General features: G+C 33.0%; 1 protein-coding gene across 3 annotated transcripts in view; it reads left to right on the forward strand.

Annotated features, from left to right (window-relative positions):
* The window catches only part of LOC106462659 (lachesin-like), a 96,184-nt gene that overhangs the window by 58,545 nt on the left and 10,733 nt on the right, over positions 1–26,906 (forward strand). The window contains exons 3-7 of one of the 3 annotated variants that reach the window (XM_022389977.1): positions 5,785–5,891; positions 13,626–13,833; positions 15,469–15,639; positions 16,922–17,083; positions 22,593–22,880. In XM_022389977.1, coding sequence (XP_022245685.1) covers positions 5,785–5,891; positions 13,626–13,833; positions 15,469–15,639; positions 16,922–17,083; positions 22,593–22,880 — 936 coding nt within the window. The remainder of the gene's footprint in view (positions 1–5,784; positions 5,892–13,625; positions 13,834–15,468; positions 15,640–16,921; positions 17,084–22,592; positions 22,881–26,906) is intronic. The other 2 variants (XM_022389978.1, XM_022389979.1) reach the window with 2 other exon arrangements.

A 26,906-nucleotide genomic window follows, 5' to 3' on the forward strand; every position in this document is an offset into this window, starting at 1 on the left:
TGTGGTTTGTTGGTGTGTACTGACAAAAAGTCATGATATCTAATCAAAAACACTTTAGGTGTGATAAAAAGGTGCGGTCAAAAAAGGATTCAGCGTGCAACTTAAAGGAATGAAATCAAAATTGGTGGCCAAACTGGTAGCTACACTCATAAAATTTATAAGAATTTTACAGCAAATATTCATTCATTAGTTAGCTAGGCCGCGTATTTTGTTTTACCTACTATCATGCCCAAAAATTCATACGTTTGGCTGCAAATTATGATTTCATTCCGTTAAGTCGCACGCTCAATCCTTTTTTGGTCACACCTAAGGTGTTTTTCATTAGATTACACAAACTATACACTTCAAATGTTAAAAGCAAACATTTAATTTTATGCTTAAACCATTTAAAGTTAGGCCTCACTACAAAATACAATCGTTTCTATCTCACTTTGGGATGATCAACAAAATACATTTCAAATGAACGGATATTTTCCCTAAATGAGCTCAACAAACTATTTTATGAAATCCAGTACATGTGTTAAATTTTTGTTTTATTACTCTAGCATTATGAAATCCCATGTTTTATTGTTTTTTTCAAACAATATGACATTTTAACGTTCTGTTTTTTTAGGTCATTGTAGTATCTCCTGTCAATGTTTGTTATGTAATACGTGTTTCATTATTTACTTTGTTTTTGAAACGGAAAACGTTTGTTTCTTTCGTTAAAATATATAATATTTTCAGTTTATAATAAAAGGCTTCGTGAAACGTTTGATTGAATTTGCACCATGTACTCATTCACTATAAAAGAAAGGTGTAGGAGGATACATACATTTTGAGGGGTTGATGTGGCTCGTAGAATGTGTTGCAATTGACAGTTCAGTTACCTGCTTTTCCATAATATATTCAAATTCTGGACGCATATGTTATGAATCACAAGCAATATAATATAAAGGTCAACATGGTTGTAAAAGGAAGTAATTGAGCTATGATGTTTAGAGGGAGTAATTCAGGTTTCAGAAATACTGCTATGTAATACATGCTATCAGCCCAGTAACTCACAAATGAATCACAAGCAATATAATATAATATAAAGGTCAACATGGTTGTAAAAGGAAGTAATTGAGCTATGATGTTTAGAGGGAGTAATTCAGGTTTCAGAAATACATACTGCTATGTAATACATGCTATCAGCTCAGTAACTCCCAAATGTGAACAGAGAGTTTGGTGGTGATAAAATAAAACGTAACTGCACTTTGTAATTGCAATTATAGTAGAGATAAGGTTTTAAAATCCTATAACAATGCATAAGATTTGTTTGGAGGCACCAGAAACCAAGTTTACTCGAGGCTATGGAAACGTCTGGGGCTAAGAAGACACCAAAACTGTTATAGTTAATAGCCTCATATTACTAATGTCTTGAATTAAATCTACTATGTGAAATCTTGTAACAGTATTTTGTTGCTATACTGTAGTGTTCTGGCTCTCGGTATCCAAATGGACCGAACAAAATTGTAAATCCTAAATTCTCAAATCTTCAGCAATACTCCATAAATTATGCAAGTTCATGATATTTTATAGAGAGTTAAGGAATATCACTATCTGAAGTGACATGATGGTCAGGGTGTTCGACTCGCAATCAGGGGGTCGCAGGTTCGAATCCCCGTTACCCTTTCAGCCGTGGGGGTATTACAATGTGACGGTCTATTCCATTGTCCTTGAGTAAAGAATAGCTCAATAGTTAGCGGTGGGTGTGCTGACTAGCTGCCTTCCCTCTCTGATAATTTAAGGACGGCTAACGCAGATTGCCCTCAAGTAGCTTTGGGCGAAATTCAAACTAAACCTTATATGAAACGATTAAAATGTTCTTTAAACAAAAATTATATTTCTATTAGAGAAATGTTATATATGCTATAGTGACATCATACCCCTAGCTAGTAATGAGTTCGTTCCATTTAACTTGCGTGTGAATTCGATAGTATATGGCTTATAAAAATAAAAATCTCACGAAGGAAAGAGCTCACGGATCTTTTAAGCAGTGGGTGAAAGTCAGAATCTAGAATAACAAATTCGATAAGATATTCGAATATAACCCTATTTCAAATATTTATATAATGCTTCATTACATCTGGGGTTTGCCCGCAGCACTAATGGTACGAGTGTTGGTAATATTGCAGCCTACCTATACTCATAACCATACCTCTATGGTAATGCACTAAAGAAACAGAGGACCTCTGGATGTATTAATGTGGAATATCTACCTGATAGCCTGATAATCACCACTCCTTTGTCCACGCAAACTTTGAAAACGGTTTGTTGAACGAAACCACACATACTTAGCGTTAAATTTATTTAAATAACTAACACAAGGTAATATCAAACATGAGATTTTTTTTCTCTCTTATCACACTTTTAACATCAGCTCACCGGTGCTGGATTTTTTGTTTAGTTCAGGGGCTAAATTATTTATGGCTAATGTTTCTTTTAATCTTAGCCAAAGCTCATTTTTGGTCTTTTCGATAATTTGGAACTGTTCAATTTTTACATTTACATTCACGCATTTTTCTTTATGTCGGAAAATGTTTGAGAATTCTGCATACCTTGACACGCTATGTTCTTTAACTCGATTACTAAGCCTTCTCATCGTCGAATCTATATACGCACTATTACAAACAGAGCACTGATATCTGTAGATGACATATTACTCAGAACTTTAATGAGAGTTCAAAATTATAGGCCAACATACTTTGTAGTGGGTTTCATGTTGCTACAAACCTATAAACCGCTCATCACAGTCACTAATGCAATGTATTGACTCTTACAATGTTTGAGTGTTTACATTGGAGTGAAGAAAATTAGAAAAATCATGGTGTGGAAAGATAAATCCCATTATTTATTGCTTGCTTCAAAAGGATAATTTTGGGTTTGAAAGCGAAGAATGCCCGTGTCTTATCAGCAATAAAAAGTGTTTAATCAGCTATGAATGCCTTGTGTTGTGAAATCCTGGACAGTTTCTACACTACTTTTGATGGATTTCTATGGGAATTATTATACGTATTCAGTATTTTAATATACAATGTAATACTGCATATCGTATCCAACAATAGTGGTTTTCGTTCTATAACGTCCAGAATATTCCTTACCTAGTAAAGAGCTCCAGCCCGAACTCAAGTGAACTACCCTTGAACATTTTGGGACGCCACCTGAGGAACAATAGAACGATTCCAATACAAAAATTATCCTATTGTTTTCTTGGCTCAACCTGTTTGTCAAGCTGTGGTAGATACAAAAATTTTCAATGGCTCACTGCAGAGAAAAATAGTTAGTTAGGAGTCTGGTGTTTAGAACAGAAGAAAGATAGTGTAATGTTTACATCAACTGATGGGCCAAAAAGAAGTGGCAACTTTTTTGAAAAAAAATAACAGTTGTACAGCTTTTAGTTTGGCAGCAAGGGCCAATACTGATTGAAATCGCTCAAAGGAACGAAACACAAAATTATGACGAAAATTTAAACGTGCTGTTACGTACAAAACAGGTTGTTTTAAAAAGAACAAATAACTTATCTTTCGATAAACTTTAACGGTTACATTTGTTTGTTTGTAATTAAGGACAAAGCTACAAAATAGACTATCTGTGCTGTGGTTACAATGGGTATCGAAAACCGGTTTATAGCATTATAATACTGCAGACATACCGCTGCGCCACGAGTGGGGAGGCTACATTGGCTGGGCATACTCATATGATGTTTAAATTGCTATAATATGCAAGCAACTTCAAAACGTATGTTGATATATGGTATTTTTCTCGAAAAAAGACGTAGTATAGCCCTTGAAAGCTTATTGGGTCTACTTTTTGATAATCAAAGTTTTGATGGGTTTATTTATGCATTGGTCCTTAAAACGCATTATTCTACCCACTAGCAAGAGTATTTACTATAATTGTCTGAGAGTGCATCATGTGGTATGAAACATTTTAATATTGTCTCTAAAGTCCGGAAACAAATCGCATCAATGCATTTTGTTTGTCAAGGCCGTTGCCATGTATGCGTGACATCGTAGCAGAGCTTTGCGGAAAACAATATTTTGCAGCACGGCAAAAACACGCTAATTCATTTAAGCCTAATTTACAAACAACGTTGGAAATTTCATCAACATTCTAAGCAAATTTTGTGCTAGAATTATACAAAAAATTATACGTTATATGTTTTTAGTATGATCACATGATGATGGGCTGTTATACTTTGAAAATTAAATAATTCTTAAATCTTACTTTTTATTATTTATTCTGAAATTGATTATTAAAATCTTCAATGAAATGCTAAACTTTAAAGTTTGCTTGTAGGCTGTGGAATCTGGACTAAATAAGTAGGTGACAGTGCTAATTAATGAGATCTTAGTAAAAGGGAAAATAAAAAAGAAGTAGAATAAAACAATTATTGACTGGTTATTTCAGGGAACTTCATAATCTGTATCCTCTAGGACCCTCCCTCCAAAAAAGAAAACACCTTGGGACAGTCAGATCACATTGAGACTAAAAAAGTAACCAGATTTAATACTTTCATCATAAGACACCTAAAGCACAACTGACCTTACCATTTGAGCAAAGCGAATGGACAACAGACTACTGGAACTATGTATGTTGCTCTGAAGAAGAATCTTGATTTTTCTTGTACAAGAGTTTTAAAATCATTTAGGTAATTTTACAGAAATGTGCATATTGAATAAGATGCTGCTTTCGAAGGTGATTTAACTTTGGTGTGCGCTGGTGTTAGTTTTTATGGACTTGCAGGCCTACACCCCATTGAAAGAGTTAAGTGATTTATTAGCGCTACAAGGAGAAAATTCTGGTTGACTGTGTGATATCATTCTCGTATATTCTTGGCTCGTATTTCTGCTAAATAAAATACTTGCAAGAAGGTGCTGAATCATTTTTAGTTTTGTTACAGTGTTTTTCGTACACGCATGGAATGGCTTAACTCAGTTCAACAAAGTTGAGCCATTCTACAGAGAGAGAGAAACTTGAGATTTATTTGGGGAGTGGCAACACTTCCTTCAAATTGCAATTAAAGCTGTAATCCGAAGTGTATCAGATTGATATAAGCATGTAATTTGTGCAGGGGGTGAAGAAGTGTTCACACAGAGTTTTAATTAGGTGTTGCATCATTAGCTCCATATTGGCGTTTACTATTAAATATGATCAGAAACCACATTGCCTGTTGAGTAAATTCAATGTTAAAAGTGGTCAGAGATAAGCTATATTTGTTTTATATTTTGTACTTATACAGCTACATGTGATAAACAAGAAAGTCTTAATTGGTGAAAAATAAACTGATGATAAAAATAAGGACAAATCATGCTTTTTTAATATCTAGTAAAATGTTATGGAAATATTAATGCTGTTTAGTATTAAGAAAGAGACTGAATTCAAACGGTTATGGCTTAAAAAATCTTATGGTACTTCCCTGATGTATCAGGATTGAAAATATTCTAGTTTTGTATTTAAATTTATGAAATATCATGTGAATTATCTCATTTTAGTTAGATAAACGTATACATATCTATTAACACAAACATCAAAATAATAAAGAAACATACACTGTATTACTAATCTTAATTCAGTTCCTAGACGTGTATTCCTGTACACTCGAGAAAAACTTTTAGTGTTAGTATCTTCCTTATATAAAACAAAACAAAACACTATTCAAAGTAAGGAAGTATACATATATATATGTGTGTATTTGCACACCACTGTTTTCCTTCACTATAACTTGATGTTTGAATGATTGGCACTTTCTGCTCGCAGGCTACAACAAAGAACCTGAATTCGCCGAACCAGTCCGCAATGTGACAGTCGCCGTAGGACGCACTGCACAACTTCTTTGTGTTGTGGATAATTTGGGAACATACCGGGTAAGTCTGTTGGTTTCATGAACTTACTTTATTATTTCTCCTTTGTGTAAACTTTTATTAAAATATATCCATACACAGTTTCTGTTGGATAGTATTTATTTCACTCGTCATCTTTCTACTAAGATCTTTCTATGAACAACACTTCGATTTCTTGGCAGATGACAGATGTCTAAAGCATGCTGACAGCTGCACCTATTTGTAGTATCCGAGTTGACTTTCACCTACAAACTAGAGGAAACACAAGCACCCACCCATGGAGTGTGAACCGATTTTCAATAATGCCGATCTTTCTTGTTTATACGTACATAACATCCAAGTAATTTTACTACTAGCTCATACCATTCTTTCCTACAAGCATTTGTTACGGAAAACGAGAAGTTTCGTAATTTTAGATTAACTGTCTTTTCTCAAATATGTTGAATTTTTCTAGTTTGATTTTACTTCCGTAACCGAGATTTTTTTCTAAGCATCTCACCAAACTATCAGAAATTTAATAACTGTCCTGTCTTTCAGGTTAACGAAAGCAAGCATTATGTTGACTTACCTATCTTGTTGAACTTTCGAGCAATGAGTTTTCCAGAGCTTATGTTACCTGGCAATTTGATGTTAAAAGGTCGTTTTAAAATCAGGCATGATAATATGTCATTTCATGAACTATTTAGAACTATTTTTAGCCATAGAATGATACAGGCTTAGCCTATAACATTCTCTCCATTTAACTGCTTCAGCGACGTTTGACTACGGTACAAGATTCTGTCAAACTGTTATTTTCTAATTTTTATCCAATGTGATCACCATTTGGAGCGATTTTACTAGCAAGGTAAAGGAGACTAATTAGCGTTTATGGACTTTTCTCAAGAAGGTTATGTACCTGTATTATTAATATGAAAAACAAAAATATATAACTTTATAATGAAAAATAAGCAACTATCAGGAGGGTAAGTTACAAATAATACTGAAAACAGATTTGTGCGATTTGCTACAACTGCACCACACAGTGCAAACTACTAGGCTTAATGTGTACCATTTCTATTTGTAGGTTGTTAAGTTAGCTTAACTAAACAATAAACGTTGAAGTTAGATTATGAACTGAGTGTTTTTACAACACCGGTGCAATAGTATCAAAACACTTTTCACCATATATGTAGACACAATGTCCATTTAAATATCTTGTTATATTATTTCGTACTAATATTTCTAATATGTAAGTAGTTTAAGGTATCAATACCCTTCGCCAGTTTTATCGTGTTAAACAAAGTCTTTCATTTGTACCATGAACTTTAAACAATTTATTTCACATGAGAATTCAACTGTTGGTTGTCGTGTTTTAATGTTTATTTCAAGTTAGTGGTAAAAGTATTCATTCAATATTATTCTGAGGTTTTATTATATTGAATTTACATGAAAAATCACATTACAATGGATAAAGTTAGATGTGTTATAATAAAATATTTTACTACTTTGCACGATAGACATACATATAGAAAAATAAGTTTATGAAAAAAGTGTCGTTTTGAGTTTAAATGGTTCGAAAAATTAATCTTATAAAACATCGAATTTGTTGCTATCTTATAATTTCTTTCGCTAACTTGAGAATAAAAAGAGTGCGATAACATAACAAAAATGCCAAGACTTCTATTACGAACTAAGAACATACAGAGAACGAAACCGTTAGGAGTGTATATGCCACGGTTTTACGAATTGAAACAAAGAATAACACCCGTGCTAACGAAAAAAGTAGCTAAAAGGTGTTTATAGCAGTCCATGAAACGAACTGAAGCTAATTAATTGCAAAGTAAAGTAAATGTAAAATTGTAATGAAGGCAGATTTAGCTGAATATGCAGAAACGTCTAAATGCGTGTTCACAAAGTGATAAACTTATGGTTTTGAACGAACTGCGTATGAGTATTTTAGACCTAGGTAAAACAAAAAAGCTAGCTCATAGCAATTATATTTGGTGTATTGTTAATTTCTTTAGGAAATCACACGCGGGTTAAGTGTTGTTCGTGTGAAAAACTTTGCAAATAAAAAATTAAAGTTGAAATCAAAGCCAGTCGTGACCAATCATCACGTGATGACAACGAATTTATGCCATCGTGTACCATGCTCACTGCATTAAAAAATTTGATTAAACAAAAAAACAGGTAAGGTGATTCTGAATGGAAAAGCCAATATGTAATCCGGACTTCTTGGACAAAGGACTTTATAACAATATAAGATTTGTTGTGTTTAATGGAGACATTTGCGAGAAAAGTTCCGGACAGACAAACGCAAGCGTATTATTTATATATGTGTGTGTGTGTGTTTGTATCAGCATAGTGGTGCTCTCTTTTGTTGTGTATGCGATTGCTGTTGTTTTTCTATCTGGTGTTAGCCTTTCTGTGACAATACGTCACAAGGCTGATGATAACCTTGATATGATATAAAGATAGATTATCCAGGTAACCGGGCAAAATAGTACTTTCATTTGTTGTCAAAAAGCTCATGATGATTTATACATGGTACAAAAAAAAAGAGCACATCGACAAGATGATAGTGATGTTCATTTGGTTTAAAATATAGTCGTCACCACACTGGTGATAGCCTTAATATAAAACAAGAGCCTGCTACTAGACTAGCGATAACCTCGAAATTGTATGAAATAAGAAAGAGTATAGTACGTATCAAGACTGCATATAGTACAGTACATGACCACACTGGTGATAGCCTTAATATGGTATAAAACAGGAGCCTGCTACTAGACTAGCGATAACCTCGAAATTGTATGAAATAAGAAAGAGTATAGTACGTATCAAGACTGCATATAGTACAGTACATGACCACACTGGTGATAGCCTTAATATGGTATAAAACAGGAGCCTGCTACTAGACTAGCGATAACCTCGAAATTGTATGAAATAAGAAAGAGTATAGTACGTATCAAGACTGGATATAGTACAGTACATCATGATACTGGAGATAGCTTTAATATGGTATAAAACAAGATTACAGTACATCACCAGGCTGGTGATAACGTTGATCTATATATATATAAAGACGAAATGTGTGTTTGTTTGCACCCTAACTCCTCCGAGCCTACTGGACCAATCTCAACCAAAATTTGTATGTAAACACTATGAAATATGGGGAATGTCCTTAACCCTATTCCTATTTTTAAACGCTTTGGTTAATTACTCCCAGCCTATTGAATCAATCTTGGCAGGATGACGATTTAGACAAAGTATGAAGATTGCTGGATTGTTTCTCAAACAACCATTTTTCTCTCACGGTCAATGAGATGTAGGGTGTTCAAGGGTGAGATCACATCAAAATATTTATTTCTTGGTAGATGGAAAACAAACTGTTACTTATGAAGAAGCTTTTTTATAATTTTATAATTTTGAGATAAAGTTTATGTTCAAGTTATTACTTTGAAATATAAGATTGCTGTTAAACTTGCATTGTTTTAATTAAGTTTAAATATTCCCCGTCAGTTGACGGGTATTTCAGCTTGTATGGTATAAAACAATAATACGTCACCAGGCTTGTGATGTTCTTGATGTGGTACTAAAGAGTGCGTCACCAGTATGGTGATACTCATGTTGTTTCGCATGTCGATTTTAATGTTGTATATTACATAAACATGGTGTAGTATTTATCAGTGTATTATAAGTCTTGTTGTGGTTTCTTTGAGTGTTTATCATCAGGCTAATAATAAGCATGATATGATATAAGTTAATATAGGTTAGTAGACTGGTGATAAACGTGTTTTTGTTGTTATTTTATTCAAAGAAAATGAATGTCAGAATACTAAAGTATTTAATCTATTTTCTTAAGTTTATTTATTTATTTATTTCATCAATAGCGAAAGTACCTGGCTTCGCTCGGGCTATTAGGTTGATATATTTTAGATAACTATGTCAATGTATGTATTCTGAACCTATTTTAGCATAGAAGGATAGTGAAATATATTTTAAACATTTTTATTTCACAGAAACATAAAAACACTTCCATTCTATGTGGTTTTTCGCTACTTTTCCTTATTAAAAAGATGCATTCGCGCAAGCACGTGGATAAGATAAGTAATAATACTCAGGGCACACCCTCAGGGTCCTCTTAGTATGGGTTCAAAATTTTCTGGGTTCTAGGGTCTTTCCTCTTGGAGCTGTGGTGGTCATACATATACACGCAGTCACACAGACACGCCCTTTATTATTATAGATTGCTAAAGCACGAATTGTGTAATTTACAACAATACATTATTTATTTATCATTAAATTCTGGAGTAGGTAATTCACGATATTTTTACCATAATTAGTTTGGATTTCATACTGTTAGGGTCTCGGGCTTATTATTTCTGGAGATACAGCAAGGCCTGAAGTGGCAGCACTAGGCCTAGCAGTGCAGATACATACTTCCATAAGTGTTTAGAAGACTAAACAGGCTAATTTCTGGAGACACAGCAAGGCCTGAAGTGGCAGCATTAGGCCTAGCAGTGCAGATACATACTTCCATAAGTGTTTAGAAGACTAAACAGGCTAATTTCTGGAGATACAGCAAGGCCTGAAGTGGCAGCATTAGGCCTAGCAGTGCAGATACATACTTCCATAAGTGTTTAGAAGACTAAACAGGTTAATATCTGTAGATACAGCTAGGCCTGAAGTGGCAGCATTAGGCCTAGTAGTGCAGATACATACTTCCATAAGTGTTTAAACCTACTCAGTAATATGTTATTTTTAGATGTATAATATATAACGTAAAATAAAATATATCACGCATAGTATAATATTTAATGTATAACATGGTATGTGAAATTTTAGAAAAAGCAAGAATTTCGGTTTAGTACATTTTCCTTGTCATTTAGATAGCAGACGTAACAGATGTTACGGAACTTTGAGGAGATTATTGAAGGGAAGAGAGTCTATACGAAGCTCTTCTAAGTATAACAGTACTACAATAATGTAATTTACACTGGATACTTGGTGATAAATATAAAAATTAAATAAGTAAGAAACAAATAATAAGTAATAATAAAGAAAAAGTTAAAATGGTTGCTGCTGGCCGGTTACTTTCTCCTGTGGTTCGGAATGAGGGACGGCGGGCTGACACATGTACTGCGACGGAATTATTGAGCTTTGGCCGGTCCTAAGCTCCTCTAGGCTCTAGCGTAAAGATCAAACCAATCAATCGCAGTTTGGTGAATCTTTTTTCTGACTAGCACTGCCCATGTTAAAATATGTGTGACAGGCTGGTTTTGTCCTACCGTTAGACATGTATACGTCATGGAGTAGTTATCATGATGTTTTTTTTGCTCTTGATGCTATGTGGGGGAATATATGTTAAATGTTACGTTATATAATACTTTCATGTGGTATGTGATTGCCTTGATAACTTCAGTGTACGACATCAGGTTAGAAAAACTTCATGTGACATTTGTTAGTATACTTCCATAATGCTGGTGATGTACAAGCTGTGCTAATGTTGTAAGTGTGGATCGTTGTATAGTTAGTAGTTTATAATATCATATACTTCTGATTATCATTTAGTTAATTGTAACCTGTTGCCGCCTTCAGGCAGGTGCATGTGACAACTTAGAAAATTTAAGTTAATCCTAAATCTATATACTAAGGTAGTAATATAAACTAATCTTTATAATAAAAATATAATAATAAAGAATAGACATATTAAACATTCTAAACAATGTTCAAAGCACTCCACTTCTCTTGTCACGCTGACTATAATTCATCTAGAGTACGAGGACAATATATTACAGCGTTCGTTTCAATAGTCCGGTCGCACAGAAATCCACACGTATGTCTTTATATGGAACAACATGAATACATGTTTCATTCTCCCGCTGCTTGAGGTATGTGACGGTTGAATGAAAGGCATGACTTCAAGCCTTATCTTGGTCAACCCATACCCTGTTGGTCTCGTTTCAGGACGGACATCTTTCTTGATTATGTTGTGTACTGTTGCCTGGGAAACATGAAAGGCTTTTGTCTCTGGCCTTTAAGTTTTTGGATTCTCAACTGCTACAAGACACTGTATTTTGCTTACCACAGCTGAAGTATGACTTGTTGCAAGTCTCTTTTTCGATGGTCCTAGTATCAACAATTGATTATTCTGCTTTACAATATCATTAAGTACAAGAAATATCCCTGTGTTGATAATTCTAAGTCCCCAATCCGAAATCAATTTTATGGTTTGAGTGTATAAATATTTATGTCGGAACAGGCTTTTACTTACCCTTTCCAAAAGTGATCAGTTTTCAGTGACATAAAACTACCTAAGAAACGCTAAACAATACGAAAATGTAGTTCTGATACAATTCTTTATATCGGCTGTAGTCGTCACGTAAATTGCCGGTTTGTATATTCAAAAAAGTTTAGATATAACGTATTCAACCCTCTGTATATGGGTACATGTTACAGTGTTGGTAACTAAGGCAATGTATATTATTTTCTGTTTAACAAATCATCAATCACTGTTTGTTTGATGTTAAACTTAACATATTCATGATGTCAGACAGGAAGATCCTTTTAATCTGATTATCACTGTTGCGAAGTCATTAAATGTTTAATCATTATACCTTCATTGACCCACTTTTGACAGGTTTTAGTTACATTTTATTCGGATTCTATTTTACCAATAATTAATTACATGAAATCGGCATTGGAAACATTGTTTCAAATATATTTCGTTTTATTTATATATTTTCGTATTTATTCACGTGAAGTTTATTGTTTATTGTTTATTTATAATTAAGCACAAAGCTACACAATGGGCTATCTGTGCTCTGCCCACCACAGGTATCGAAATCAGGATTCTAGCTTTGTAAGTCCGCAGATATACCGCTGTGCCACTTCACGTGAAGAAACAAAAATTATTTTATTTTTTGTTACTATTAAATTTGTTACTATTTGTTACTATTGTAACTATATTTACAAATTAAAATTGTCTCATATTTTACGTATTATTTTCTAAAATATGTAGTTTCATAAAGGGAGTACATAAAGGAAGTATGTCATCCGTATGTTAGCATTTTAGATACATGACTATGATTTGATTAATGTTTATATCTCTTGGGTACTTCCTCAAAGAATACAGTGACCCCGTAAGAACAGTCTTAACGTAAAGAATTTTTAAATCTAAAGAAGTAACTAGGGAAAGAAAAACAATCAAGTAACTCCATTTCATTCTGATTAATCGATTCAAGTTCAGTGATGCAGAATTATAGAATTGTGGTCAAATTCTGAATTCCATAGTTCGGAATTATGACATTTATTTAGGTCTGGGAAATCCCAAATATGCAGTTTTTTATACATTTGACTATTTTTAAAAATAAGAGTAATTGTTTCAAAGACCATTATTAGTTAACTGATATCTATGTATTAATACCTCGTATTATAATATTAAGGGATATATATAGTTTTAATCTTAACACAGCTCCTTAAAAAAAAATCAGACCCATCTAATTCTAAGACTTACGTCTTTTTATAACAAATATAAATTTTGAAAAGGGAGCTTGTGTTTTAAATCTTTCCAGATTCACAGTAGTGTTTGCTACAGACCACGCTCGGTTCATTTAGTAGAATAATATTTTACTTTGGTTATGTTTTGTAGATGTTTGTTGTAGTAGTAAAATTTATAAATATAAGCTTGAATTCTTTCAATAAGTAGGAAAATTATTTGGTTCGATTTATGATTACATATGATCTAAGTTTTCATGATATCTTGGACCATTTATTTAGGTGGCCTGGTTAAGGGTTGAGAGTAAAACTATATTGACCATCCACCAGAATGTGATCACAAGGAACTATAGAGTCAATCTCAGTCATAATGACCACAGAAACTGGGTACTGCACATTCGTGATGTCCAAGAGTCTGACAGGGGAGGGTACATGTGCCAGATTAACACCGTCCCAATGAAGAGTCAGGTTGGATACCTCGATGTGTTTGGTAAGTTGTTCTATGAAAGCAAAACTGATAAATTTGGGGCAAGAGATGGCCCTGTAGTATAGCTCTGGATTTCAGAGCTGGCGAGCTGCTTTCGAATCCGTGTTATACTACAAATTATTAACCACAGTTTAAGCTATGATTGCGTTATATGAGTTGCAATCAATCCCTTAGCGTGGATGGTGGGTGTTAGGGTGCTATTGACTAGCTGTCTTCTCTTTGGCGACAACCAATCATAGTAGCTTTGTCATAAATACAAAATACACGAATGTAATCACTTCATACTTACTTTAACAGTGTAATGATTTCATGCATGCTCTTAAAACACTTTCTTTAACAAAGAAACAGTTTTGTGCAATTTGTAATTCACTTTCAGATTACTCAAGCTGAAAATTAAAACAATCATAATTGTTCCGTCACCCATAACCACACAGTAGAAACTATTGATTTACGAAATGGACAGTTTGGTTTCTAACAGGACACGCGTCACCTATAATCGCTTTGTGTTGTTATTTTCGACGATAAACTAGATACTTTGAAACAGTACTATTACTCTAGAAAGTCGTATAAGTAATCGGACTTTTCAATAAGTAACGTTTAATGTTCACGTATATATATTTTTTTTTCAGTTAACTTTTATGTCTGTTCTAATTCCACAAATTATGGCATTATTGTGCCAAAAATTTCGTACATTTTCCCGACAATATGATGACGATTACATAAGTAAACATTATCCGAAATTAAATAAGAACTACATTAAACACAGTTCTTAGAGAAACTTCACAAAATTAAGAATATTTTTAATTTTTAATGTTGGAAAGTCAGAACGTTTTTGTACGAAATGCTGAAGGTTTGAACTTTACTTTTAAATATTTTGTTTGTTTCTTTGTTGTTAAGTCAGAAGCTACAATGGTGTAACTGTGCTCTGCCCACGGAAGATATATAAACCCTCATACTTGCCGCTGAGTCACAGGTAGAGGGGGCTACTATCGAGTAACTTAAAAAAAAATCCTTTCATAACTTTCTTGCAAGGTTAGGTTTTCTGATACGCTGTTTATAATATGTTAAGGTGAAAGTGACAGATCTGTTTTGGAAGAGATTTTAAAAATACAAATATAGCACATATGCACCGATCTTCGTTTTAGTTTCATTAATTACGTCCGGTTTCAATGTCAGTTAATGAGCTATGCAGAGTACGACTTCGCCAGGCTTACAGGATATGGTCTTCTTTTCGCCGTATGTAGATGTGAATAAAAGAATACGCCGTTCTTTAGCTTTTGAAATCGGTACGATCTAAAACAAAGAAATATAAATTTAAAACCTATAAAAATATCTAAGATTTTTTGGTAATAATCTTTCTATATCCGAAGTGACGTCATGAATTGAAATGAGTGCCTAGTTATTTGATAAATTAGATTTTTTGTGATTGTGCCTCAACGAACAACGTCGTGATTTTGCAGACCTTGTATGTATTAATTTCGTGGTAAGCCTATCTTGTGTTTTGTGTGATGAAATAATCCCCTGTAATCTTATAATGATATCAATGAACGCCATTGTTGGTTATCAGTGAGCTCAGCCAAGAGCTTAAGGCTTAATTAAGCCTGCTCCACTGCTATACAAGCCTATCTTTCTCTTCAGTGCCTCCAGAAATCCTTGGGTCTGAAAGTAGCTCCGATGTTCTGGTTCGCGAGGGGTTTAATGTGACTCTCACGTGCCGATCGAAGGGTTACCCCACCCCTACGGTCACATGGAGACGTGAAGACGGGGAGCCTCTGGCCGTTGGAAACTGGCAGAATAATATGATTCAAGGTAAATGTATACAAATATTTAATAATTTTCAAATAAGAGAACCTTGTTAGTCATTCACTTATCTTGTGTATAAAACGGGATATCTACTTTGTTAGTCATTCACTTATCTTGTGTATAAAACAGGATATCTACGTTGTTAGTCATTCACTTATCTTGTGTATAAAACAGGGTATCTAAATCATGATTTATTCACATCTTGAAAAAGGTCAAGAGAAACATATAGTTTAAAGAATCGGAAGGTTTTCAACTGAAGTAACAACCCTCAACCATAACATCAGTAACCAGCTTTATTGCAAATCTAAAATGGCAAAAAACTAAAATTTACACTTTGAAAATCTGAATTCTTCAATAAAGCAGCTTTCATTAATTATTTGCTAGCAAAAGTTGAGTTCCTTGACAAATAAGCAAAAACGTCTGAACCTAATCGGTGAAAAAAAGTTTGGTAACAAAATAAATCATAAACTGTTTTTGTATACATTTGAAATTTTGAAAGAGTGACCAATGTGATTTTCATAATCCCAAAATATTAAGAGCAAAATCTTTAAATTGTAGGTGCTTAATGTGTAAAGTAAGTACAATATTTAACATACGGGAATATCTAAAAGTAATAGAAAGGAAGGTAAAATCCCGTTTCACAAATTAGAGTATCTCGTCATGTTCGAAATGTATTATCCTGAAAAACAAAAAATTGAAAATTGCTGAATTGTATTCAACTAGATACAGCGTGTACTTACTTGCTTGAGTTTTTATTGTGTTGAACGTAAGACATTGTATTTGTTTACTTATACTCTGTCGAATGTTAAGAGTATTTAATTTCTGTAGTGCATAATGGTGTATAGAAGACATATAAATACTAGAAATAAACGACCTTATAACACCAAAATGTCGTTTTTATTTAATTAAACACTCAACGTCTCACTCTACGGCTTTTTCAGGAGCGTTCACTGAAACACTAACCAAAACTGACAGTAGAACGCTTCCAATGAAAGTGGAATATTTTTTGTTCATTGGTTGCTTCATAGATCTCTAATTATTTAGGCCATCACAACACCTGTTCTAATCATCTCTATTAATAATACGTTATCTAACACATGATATATGTATGTATATAATGTCCTTGTTTTTAGGAAGTTTTTTAGTACATCATGTCATTTCTTATTCCAAGCGTCTTTGTTGTATTAATTTTACAGTTTATGTATATCATATAAGATATCGTACCTGTATATTTTAGGGATCAATGACCATTTTGAAATTATTGTAGCGTGCTTTTGTATTTACACAGTTTCTAAGTTTGTCGAAGACCTATCTCTTTCAGCAAAAGTCCATAAGGGGGCGCAACTAAACATTACCAAAGTGAGTCGCTTACACATGGGAGCCTACTTATGTATCGCTTCCAATGGAGTTCCGCCTTCTGTAAGCCATAGGATCATACTTCAAGTTCACTGTAAGTTCATTTTTTGGCATCTCTTGCACTTGCTTTGAACTGCAAATAATGAAAACTAAAGAATTTAAACACACATTTGTAACAGAGCTCTCTTATATTTTGAATAAAAATGTTTTATTTCTTCATGTTTTGCCGCATTTGGTATCAAAACATTTCAGATTTGGATCACTGTTTAAACCTATTTGTTTATATATAGGCGGTTTGAAGCAGTCTGTTGGTTACAAAGATTTGTATAGTTTTCAGCTGCTGCCTAACTTAATAATATATTTCGTTTGAAATAAGTACGTTAATATAGGGTTTTGTCATGATACACATGTCTGTGTTTTTTGTATATTAATTTGCTTTAAGTTTTGTAGATGTTATATCTTATGTTAGTACTTCGATTAGCCAATTCACCAAACATGACAATATAGCAAACAAATGCTGCTAAAATTAAGAATTCTTCGAGTGCTTAGGGCAAACTAGATTTATTTATTTGTGTTAGCAATCTTTATATATATATATATATATATGTTACGAATGTTATTGATGCCTAGAGCAGTCACGCTTCATTGCCCATAATCTATCCAATAGCAACGATCGGATTATGTGTGCGATGTTACAAGAATACTAGTGAGTTTATCCAGCCCTTGTCTACGAATTAATCATTAACCACGAGTAATCAGCTTAATGCACTCTGAACATTCTTTAAGTGAAGTTAAGTTGTTATATCCTAAGTATAACTTATTTGTTCTTATTTGTGCTACTTTCAAACATTATGATGAGACTTTATCGTACCCGTATGAGGAGCATGAAGTATACTTCTAAAATCGCTTAATATTGGATTTAAAAGTAGTGTCTGAAGAAAAAGAAATGTAAAGCAATATCAGAAAAAAATTGCTTGGGGCAAGTAACCACCGAGTTTTGGAAAACAACAACTGCAGAAAAATACAAAGTGAATATAGTGAAGTTTCTAAATAAAATAAAAATCAGCTTATGGATTTGACTAAATTGACGGAAGTGATAAATTTGATGCATTAATGAAAGAAAATAATGTTACCGCTTTAGGTTTCAGATAAAAACAAAATCATTACATCATTCTCAATCTTGCATTTTAAATTGACAGTGACATTTTTAAACCTTTTAACTTTTTACTGGTAGACCCACTAGAGCTAAGTTTAGTCTAAATTCTTATTTTCTTTCCTCAATAGAAATATTAGCTTTTTGAAATTAAAATACACAGTTAGAAAACTTTTAACAGCTCAGTTTCAATCTTAACACAGATGTTTCCAACGTAATGATTTTTCCATGTTTTGAGTTATGTCAGAAGAAAAGAAAATAACTAATATTTTGGTTTTTTGATCATATTTCAATCCTATTGTCTTATAGGCTTAATAACTTAAAGCTTGTTCAAGATACAACAATGGAAAACAAAACTACGAAAATATTTCTCAAATACGATGAAGGAAGAATATAACTTATTTGAGTGAAAAGTTTAATTCTACATTAAATAGTCGTGACTCTTTTATTCTCTTGTTATATCCTTCACGTATCTCGTTTTTTAATTAGTTTTTGTTGATTAAATGTTTACCAACAACTTACTTTCAGCAATGTTCTCGGGTATGACTAAGAACATACAATGTTTATACATATGTTATCTATTTTAAGGTCTGTTTGTGGTTGTAACTAGTCCATGCAACTGTTCTGATTGTTTTACTAAAATAAAAATTAAGCTGAAATTGGTGTTATATCAACTAGACTCGATTCCTGTGGGTTGAGTCTCAAAAGTAAACTGAATCGCACACACGAACAGACACAGACATATATAGTCAAATATCTATGTATATTTAAATAATATATATCTATTAATTAAGATTTTGTAATAAGAATTTGCTTGTGAAATGTAGTTTTCTCATATTCCTGTTTGAGTAACGTTTAGTTAAGTATCGTGTGAGTTAACCGATAACATGCCAATTGTACTTCAGTATTAAATATCGATTACTTTGTTTACTGTTTTCCAGATCTATGGGTTGATATATTGAGTGCTTGATGCACGTTGGTAGGCAGCTATTTAGGGTCTTTTTATCATCTAAATAACTAAAAGCACATATACACTAGTGCAGTAACGAGGGAAATTTTATGATCGGTTCAGTAATAATCTCCAATAGAAGGTGGATAGGTCCAACTGCCTTACGAATGTAACATTAAGACGTGATTGTTAGTCTCAGGTATAACACGAAGTGTCCGTCGACACTGGTTTCTAGACGAGATAGTACTTCGTATACATGTTCTATTTAAAACATTTTTACTATTAGTTCAATCAGTAAAAGTTGTTGTGTACCGGGTAAAAAAAAAGTTTATTCTTGAGATAGAATCATAATTGCTCACGTTTTACTTTCGTGCCGTCGTTACAAATGTGAGTGGTGGTACCATTTTAGACATATTATTTCGAATGATTTACCCCTGATGTTGGAAAGTGTCATTGGAGATGAGGTCATTGTCCAGTTTTTTTTAATTGTGTTTTGAGCTTTTTATGGCCTTTAAAAATATATATAGTTTTTACCTGATCTTTGGGCATTGTTTAGCCTTTAGCTTATTTTCTTTTTTACTTTTTGTAGATTTTTACTTCTTTTTGCCTTTTTAATGGTTGTTTGGCACAAATAGCCACGTAGCTTTGTGCCACTATACTCCAAGCAGTCAACCAACCAATCTTGAATTAGCCTTTTCTTCCTGTCATTACCAATGTCACACTCAGCAATTTCCCATATTATATATACATATTTACGTACCCTGACGGAATGCATTCATCGAGCGGATACTTAATACAACCTTCCGAATAAGTTATATATTCAACAATAATAATTAACACGTCATCATATGATACCAATTAATTATTCTATGATCGTTATTACTTGCTCTAGCTCACTTACGTGTAAGTGATGAAAAATGTTATTTATAAAATATAAAAAAAAAACACTTAATCTAATTATACATTTAACATTATACACAAATGCCAAGAAATAATACTTAACTTCATATTCTACATCCTGCTTTTCTTTTGGTCTTAAACGTTTAAATCGAAACAGTAACATTTATTTAACAATAAACTTCAATAATATATTTGAATTTTTATTTTGTTTTCATTTTATTGCTTTAAGTTCTCTTAGTAGTTATCGAATCGTAAACGTTTTTGTCTTTTTTTTTTAATAACTCAAACTCGTTTTATTGGGTAACTGACTAAATTATTTTCGCGTGAAAAGAGGGTGAACTGTAGTGATAGATAACACAGTTTGTTTATCATGACAGGATTTTCGAATAATAACTTTTTCTAATTCAGGGACATAGACGGTTAATTGTATTTCATAAAAATGACTTCCACACTCTAATGCGGTGGCGTGTTGTTACAGTGCGAGTCGTAGCGCCATGGGTGACATGATCAGCATCCATATATTTAATTTACGGCTACATACAAGCCCCGCATGGCTAGGTGGTTAGGGAGCTCGACTCGCAATCTGCGAGTTGCGGGTTCGAATCCCCGTCACACCAAACATGCTCGCTCTTTCAGCCGTGGGGGCGTTATAACGTGACAGTATATCCCACTATTCATTGGTAAATGAGTAACCTAAGAGTTGGCGGTGAGTGGTGATGACTTCCCTCTAGTCTTACACTGCTAAATCAGGGACGGCTAGCGCAGATAGCCCTTGTGTAGCTTTGCGCGAAATTCAAAACAAACAAACAAATCGTCACAAATACAAAACTCCGTTGCTGATGTGGAGGATAATCTTTATGTTACTCGCATGAATTGATTTTTATATGACATAAAGAGAAAATATTATTGAAACTTTTAGTTTGACATGTTTTATATTAATTCATCTTGTGTGGGAATGAGTCTGTTTACAAACTTCTCTCACACTTTTGGAGCTAGCAGGACCAAACTTGGCTGACGGACTCGGAATGACTCGGGATGTCCATATTTATAAGGTGCAGTCCCCTACTGTTTTTAATCATTTGAGGTATAAAGGTTATAACGAAAACTTGTTATAATTATGCATCTGTAGATGTTGTTCGAAAGCTATAATAAAAATCATAAAGTCACATTTGAGATTTTAAAGCAAATGTTTTAAGAAACACATATTTGACAGCTCCCCTTATGATGCCTCCAAACAAGAGTAAAATGATCGTCAATAATAAACTCTTTGAGTATTTCAAAGTTTTGAGCCATTGTCTTTCTATTGTTTGTTATTTTTAGTAAAGAACGTAGAAGTTCAATTCATAATTATACAACGTCACAAAAATATAAATAACATCTTTCTGGAAGTGTTTTACCTTAACCATCATAATAATTTTGTTGATTATAAATCAAGAACGACAGTTTGGTTTTTGATTTGTCATGATAAAGAAATCACAAAGTACATTAGATATTTACACAGACCTGTTAGAGAATCAACACATCTGTCTGTAATTAGTCCTTAGACGCTTTAAACGTACTTTCTTTGTCTCAGTATTCGTTTCCATTTAAACTAAAACAGGCATTTAGTCTGGTTTCAATATAAATAAACATATATATATATAGGTTTCTTTGCTTTGTTTATTATCTCAAGAAGATGTGTGTATAGGGGAATCATCAATATCGATTAAAGATTTGTTAAAATCAAGGCATCTAAAAAAATGTATGACTATATATTTACTGCTAGTTATTAGTGCTGACTATTATCTCATGTATTGTGGAGGGTTATTGTCAATTTTACTGGGACTGAGGAGTGATTGACAACATGGTAAATTGTTACCTAACTGTTTTAGTACTTGCATACAGTTATGGAGAGTGGAGCTTGGTCTTTCACATTGAAATACATTGTTCTTATGTAAGAACACACAAATTGTTTAACATACGTATATAACAAAACACTGTATTTTGTTATTCTTATCTATAGTTGAATATTATTGGTGTTTTGACTCGTATGTATATATTTACACACACACGATTATTACGATATAGATATGTGTTTAACAATTTTATAAATATGGATCAAAGATAAGCTTAAAAACCAATTTGGACAGTGAAATCTGCAATTTTCAATATGAAATATACATATATAAATATGAAGATATAATGTTTTGAGTAGCATCACTGAGAATGATATGATTTCGTACTATATACAGCATGACAAAAATTACACTTACGCATGGAAACTGCCTGCCTACTCGTTAAATTTTGACATACTAGAAGAGCCTGTTATGGGGCTTATGGTAAACAATTCATCAGTTATTGATGTCTTTTCCTGTGGTTTTGTTCTTGTAATTATAGAACATGAACTAATTTTGACATATTAGAAGAGCCTGTTATGGGGCTTATGGTAAACAATTCATCAGTTATTGATGTCCTTTCCTGTGGTTTTGTTTTTGTAATTATAGAACATGAACTAATAACTATATGTAGTCGTGATCATGCATATATATTTGCTATTTTTAAGTTCTAATGATATCATTTCGCAGAGTTTCTGTCACAATAAGTGTATCGGATTTTATATAGTCCCACCACTAATCTGGATTCCACATCAACTGGTCGGAGCGCTTCTAGGAAGTGACATCACATTGGAATGTCACACCGAAGCTTTCCCAACACCAGTAAATTATTGGACAAAGGAAGACGGTGCTATGATTGTATCAAACATGAAATATACCTGTGGTACCATAGAAGAAACTTACAAGATTTACATGAAGTTAACCATACGAAACGTGGAACCTGTTGACTATGGAAAATACAGATGTTTCGCTAAAAATTCTCTCGGAGAAACGGAAGGGTCAATTCGCCTATATGGTAAGAAAACTTTTCTTGTCATCAAGATTTTTGACTAAAATCATAATTTAAACTTGGAATGTTTTTGGTTTCAACTTCTCATACCTCCAATATTTGTACCCCTAAAAATATTGTTTTATTATCATCCTAGATGTTATAAACCAGCAAACTAAATCTATAATGATTAGATTGTATTAAATCATCAGTTGAATGTATTGCATATTAATAATATTTTCTGTCTAAATCTCATTAATATCTCACGAGTTTCTGCCAACTCAAGAGATTTAGATTAGTCGTAAATCTAAACACTAAGCTTACAATGCCAATTAGTCTTCATAATTATAAATATAATCAAACAAATATTATAAACTTTATGATCAATGAAATTTAAGGAAATGAACCACAAACAAAAATGGAGTAGGTTTTTACTTATTAAGCCTATAAAATACCAATCATTTTGCCATTCAGATATACATTGCTTACCAACACTTGAAACCTAAATATAGTTATAAACGTTCGTGAATTTGAAATAGCGCACACCAAGCATAAGATACATAAATAAATGAGCACTAACCGCAGATTTCTTTAGGTTAATACTGCCAACACAATGACATTCGTAGCATCTGTTACTTTTCTTAATTTGGCATTTATATGATTACCATTAAAATATAATTTATCTTCACATAAGTTCATTGTTATGATTATTATGGCCATTATCAATCCCTTAACGTGAATGATGGTCGTTCTGATTGTCTGCCTTCCTTCTGGTCAGTAGTTCAGTTCATTGTTATGATTATTATGGCCATTATCAATCCCTTAACGTAGATGATGGTCGTTCTGATTGTCTGCCTTCCTTCTGGTCAGTAGTTCAGTTCATTGTTATGATTATTATGGCCATTATCAATCCCTTAACGTAGATGATGGTAGTTCTGATTGTCTGCCTTCCTTCTGGTCATGATTATTATGGCCATTATCAATCCCTTAACGTAGATGATGGTAGTTCTGATTGTCTGCCTTCCTTCTGGTCATGATTATTATGGCCATTATCAATCCCTTAACGTGGATGATGGTCGTTCTGATTGTCTGCCTTCCTTCTGGTCAGTAGTTCAAAATTAGGGACGGTGGCAGTTAATCTTAGTAGATGTGCCATAAATACGAAATACCAATACAGAGATAATATTCATACTGCTTGATAGTTTAGAGTTGTACTCATGACAGACTCACAAGTCCCATGTTTCATATGAAAGATACTTGTTAATCAATCAATATATATATATGTGTGTGTGTGTGTGGTCCTGATACATTACAAACATATTTAATGTTGCTAGTTAATTCACTTTAAATATTTTTTCAGGTTTATGGTGTTGGAAACCAAAATTATCTGTTATAAGGTCCTTCACCTGAACATACCATACACCAGAGACCTTTATCTTGAGGTTCCTTAAACAGAAGGCCTATCCTGTCTTTCTTTTTTTTTTGTATTAAACAATCATGAATCAGAAAGTTCTTTCAACATATGCTCTGAATGTATGACTGTTTGTGCTATTGTAAGACAGTCAAGATTCATTTGACTTCCGTGAAACTTACTAATTTTAAATAAAAGGCAGCTTGATTCTGCTTAAAAATCCTTTTTAACAACTAAACTTCTTCCTCATTCAATCGAACTACCAGACTCTAAGACTTAGTGATTCAATTACCTGTTCTTCAGTATTTTTCTAACGTTTCACATGCTAAAGGTATGTCTTATATCGCATACCAATTTTCAAGTACTTACAAACATTAGCGACAAACCTCTCTCTCCTGTAAACGTATGTTTCGTTGTACACAGCAGAGCGAGATAAGTTTGATGGTGAAAAGGGAATGTTTACATGCCCTCTCTAACATGCTCAAACTGGTCAAAGATTCATCACTCGACAAGTCAAACAGTAATTATAATTAAAGCTAATTAAACTTCATTTTAGTAAGAGAAATTATAAACTGTCTGATGGTTTCCATAAGATACATTAAGGGAACGGAGTTCGTTACTAAATCGTTGATGAGAATACTCATCATATGTGGAAGAATGGTGCACTCAAAAACAACCAACAAACAATTACAAAATGTCTTGAAACTATTTATATTGTTCGACGTTAAACACGTAACTCTCCCATCTCTCTATATATATTTACATCTTTTTACACATATACCTCTGTAACATGTTAAATAAGAAAGAACCATAAGCAAAGGCTACTTTAGCGTTCATAGGATCATCACAATTAGATATAGATAGTCGTTAAATATTATATACAGTAAGATTATATGACTGAACCTTTAATTTCTTGTAGGTAGTTGATGTAGCAGGTGGTAATTAATCTTCAAAATTAACATCATTTGAAATGTGATAAGATGATAAAAACGAATCTCTTTCGTGTTCAGTCAAACAGTTAGCACGATACGTTGGAATGATCTTGTTGCTAAAAAAATAAAAGCACATCTGTAGATAAGAATAAAAAAATGAAACTTTTTTTTGCAGAATTATAACAATTTTGGAACAAATAGTTCATCCTAGAGTTGATGATGTTACAACTTAGTTACAACTTGTTACTTGTTACAACTTAGTTACAACTTGTTACTTGTTACAAATTAGTTTTAACACATGGCGAGAGGAATGTAAACCATTAATAACTTCTGCTGCTTATGTTTAACAGTAGCTGCCATATTAAAAAAAAACAACAATAACAAATAAACAAACGTAAAGAGACAGACAAAATTGTATTGAACGAGCTCATATAGATTTTTGTACTCGAAAACTCGAAATCCTAAAGCTCTGACAGTGATAAGTAAGCAAATTAGCATGGAAACTTGCGTTTTTCTATATCCAACAAGGGTATAAGTATGCATTTTTAACAATGATAATGATAGATACTTTTATGTCAAGTTTTCACACTTGCTTTTTGTTTCCAAAAACGCTATTTTGAAACTATATTTATGTATATGTATTATATATTTTTTTACTTACATACGATTACCTTAAATTAAAGATGAATAAAATACGTACTTATAATTATTAGCCATCTACCAAGTATTTATGTTTTCTAAATGCCATCAGACTGTGGGCTATGTTATTACGGTGTCTTCCACTTGTTTAAATACCTTGTCGTAAAAGCTACTTGCGTTCATTTCGCGAGAAACCATGAAGCTGATATGATGATAAGAAACAGCTGCCGCATTACATCATTTTTATTATGATATTTTTCCTTTGCACAACTTATTACAGCCTCAAATACACTTGGTTTTATATGTTACTTATAGTCAACAGAACACTGCTGTCCTATATAATCAAACTATACAGTAGTGGAACATCACAGTGTTAACTAACAGGGAAAAGAGCTATCTGTATATTATTCCATTATGTACATTATGTATCCACTGTTATGTTGATTCATCTTCAATTATTATCGTACATGTAAGATTTCATTTGTTATGTTTATAATATAAAATATTTAGTAATTGTTTATTGAAGAGGAGTAATTTATCCGAGATATAATTTTATCATATACATTCCAAAACAATGCACATCTTGTAATATATTTGGTCACGACGAAAACGGCCGTAATTATCAATTTCGCAAAAAGCTTTCTATCATCCTAACGGGTTATTACTGTGTTTAAATGATATTAAATCAGAATATTTTGAAGCTTATTATATTTAGGAGAATGACAGTGAACTTTAAACCATTTCCGTAGCTGACAGATTATTAGGGTTTGCTTTGAGTTTTGTAACGTCTCGAAATGCCTTTTGTGTTGTAATAGGCTGGGATTTTTGGTTCTACTACTGAAATCTTACACATGCGTAGTTACACTTGGGTATTCATATCATTGACATTCTTATTTTAATAGCAGCTATTGTTTTAGTGTTCGGAAAGCTAGCTGTTTAAATATATAACATATAAGGAATAACAAACTCTTCCAATCCAGTAACCACTCGCGGGTTCAAATCCCCGTCACACCAAACATGCTCGCCTTCTCAGCCGTGGGGGCGTTATAATGTGACGGTCAATCCCACTAT

This window comes from Limulus polyphemus, unplaced genomic scaffold, assembly GCF_000517525.1.
Source record: "Limulus polyphemus unplaced genomic scaffold, Limulus_polyphemus-2.1.2 Scaffold1218, whole genome shotgun sequence".
Taxonomy (NCBI): domain Eukaryota; kingdom Metazoa; phylum Arthropoda; class Merostomata; order Xiphosura; family Limulidae; genus Limulus; species Limulus polyphemus.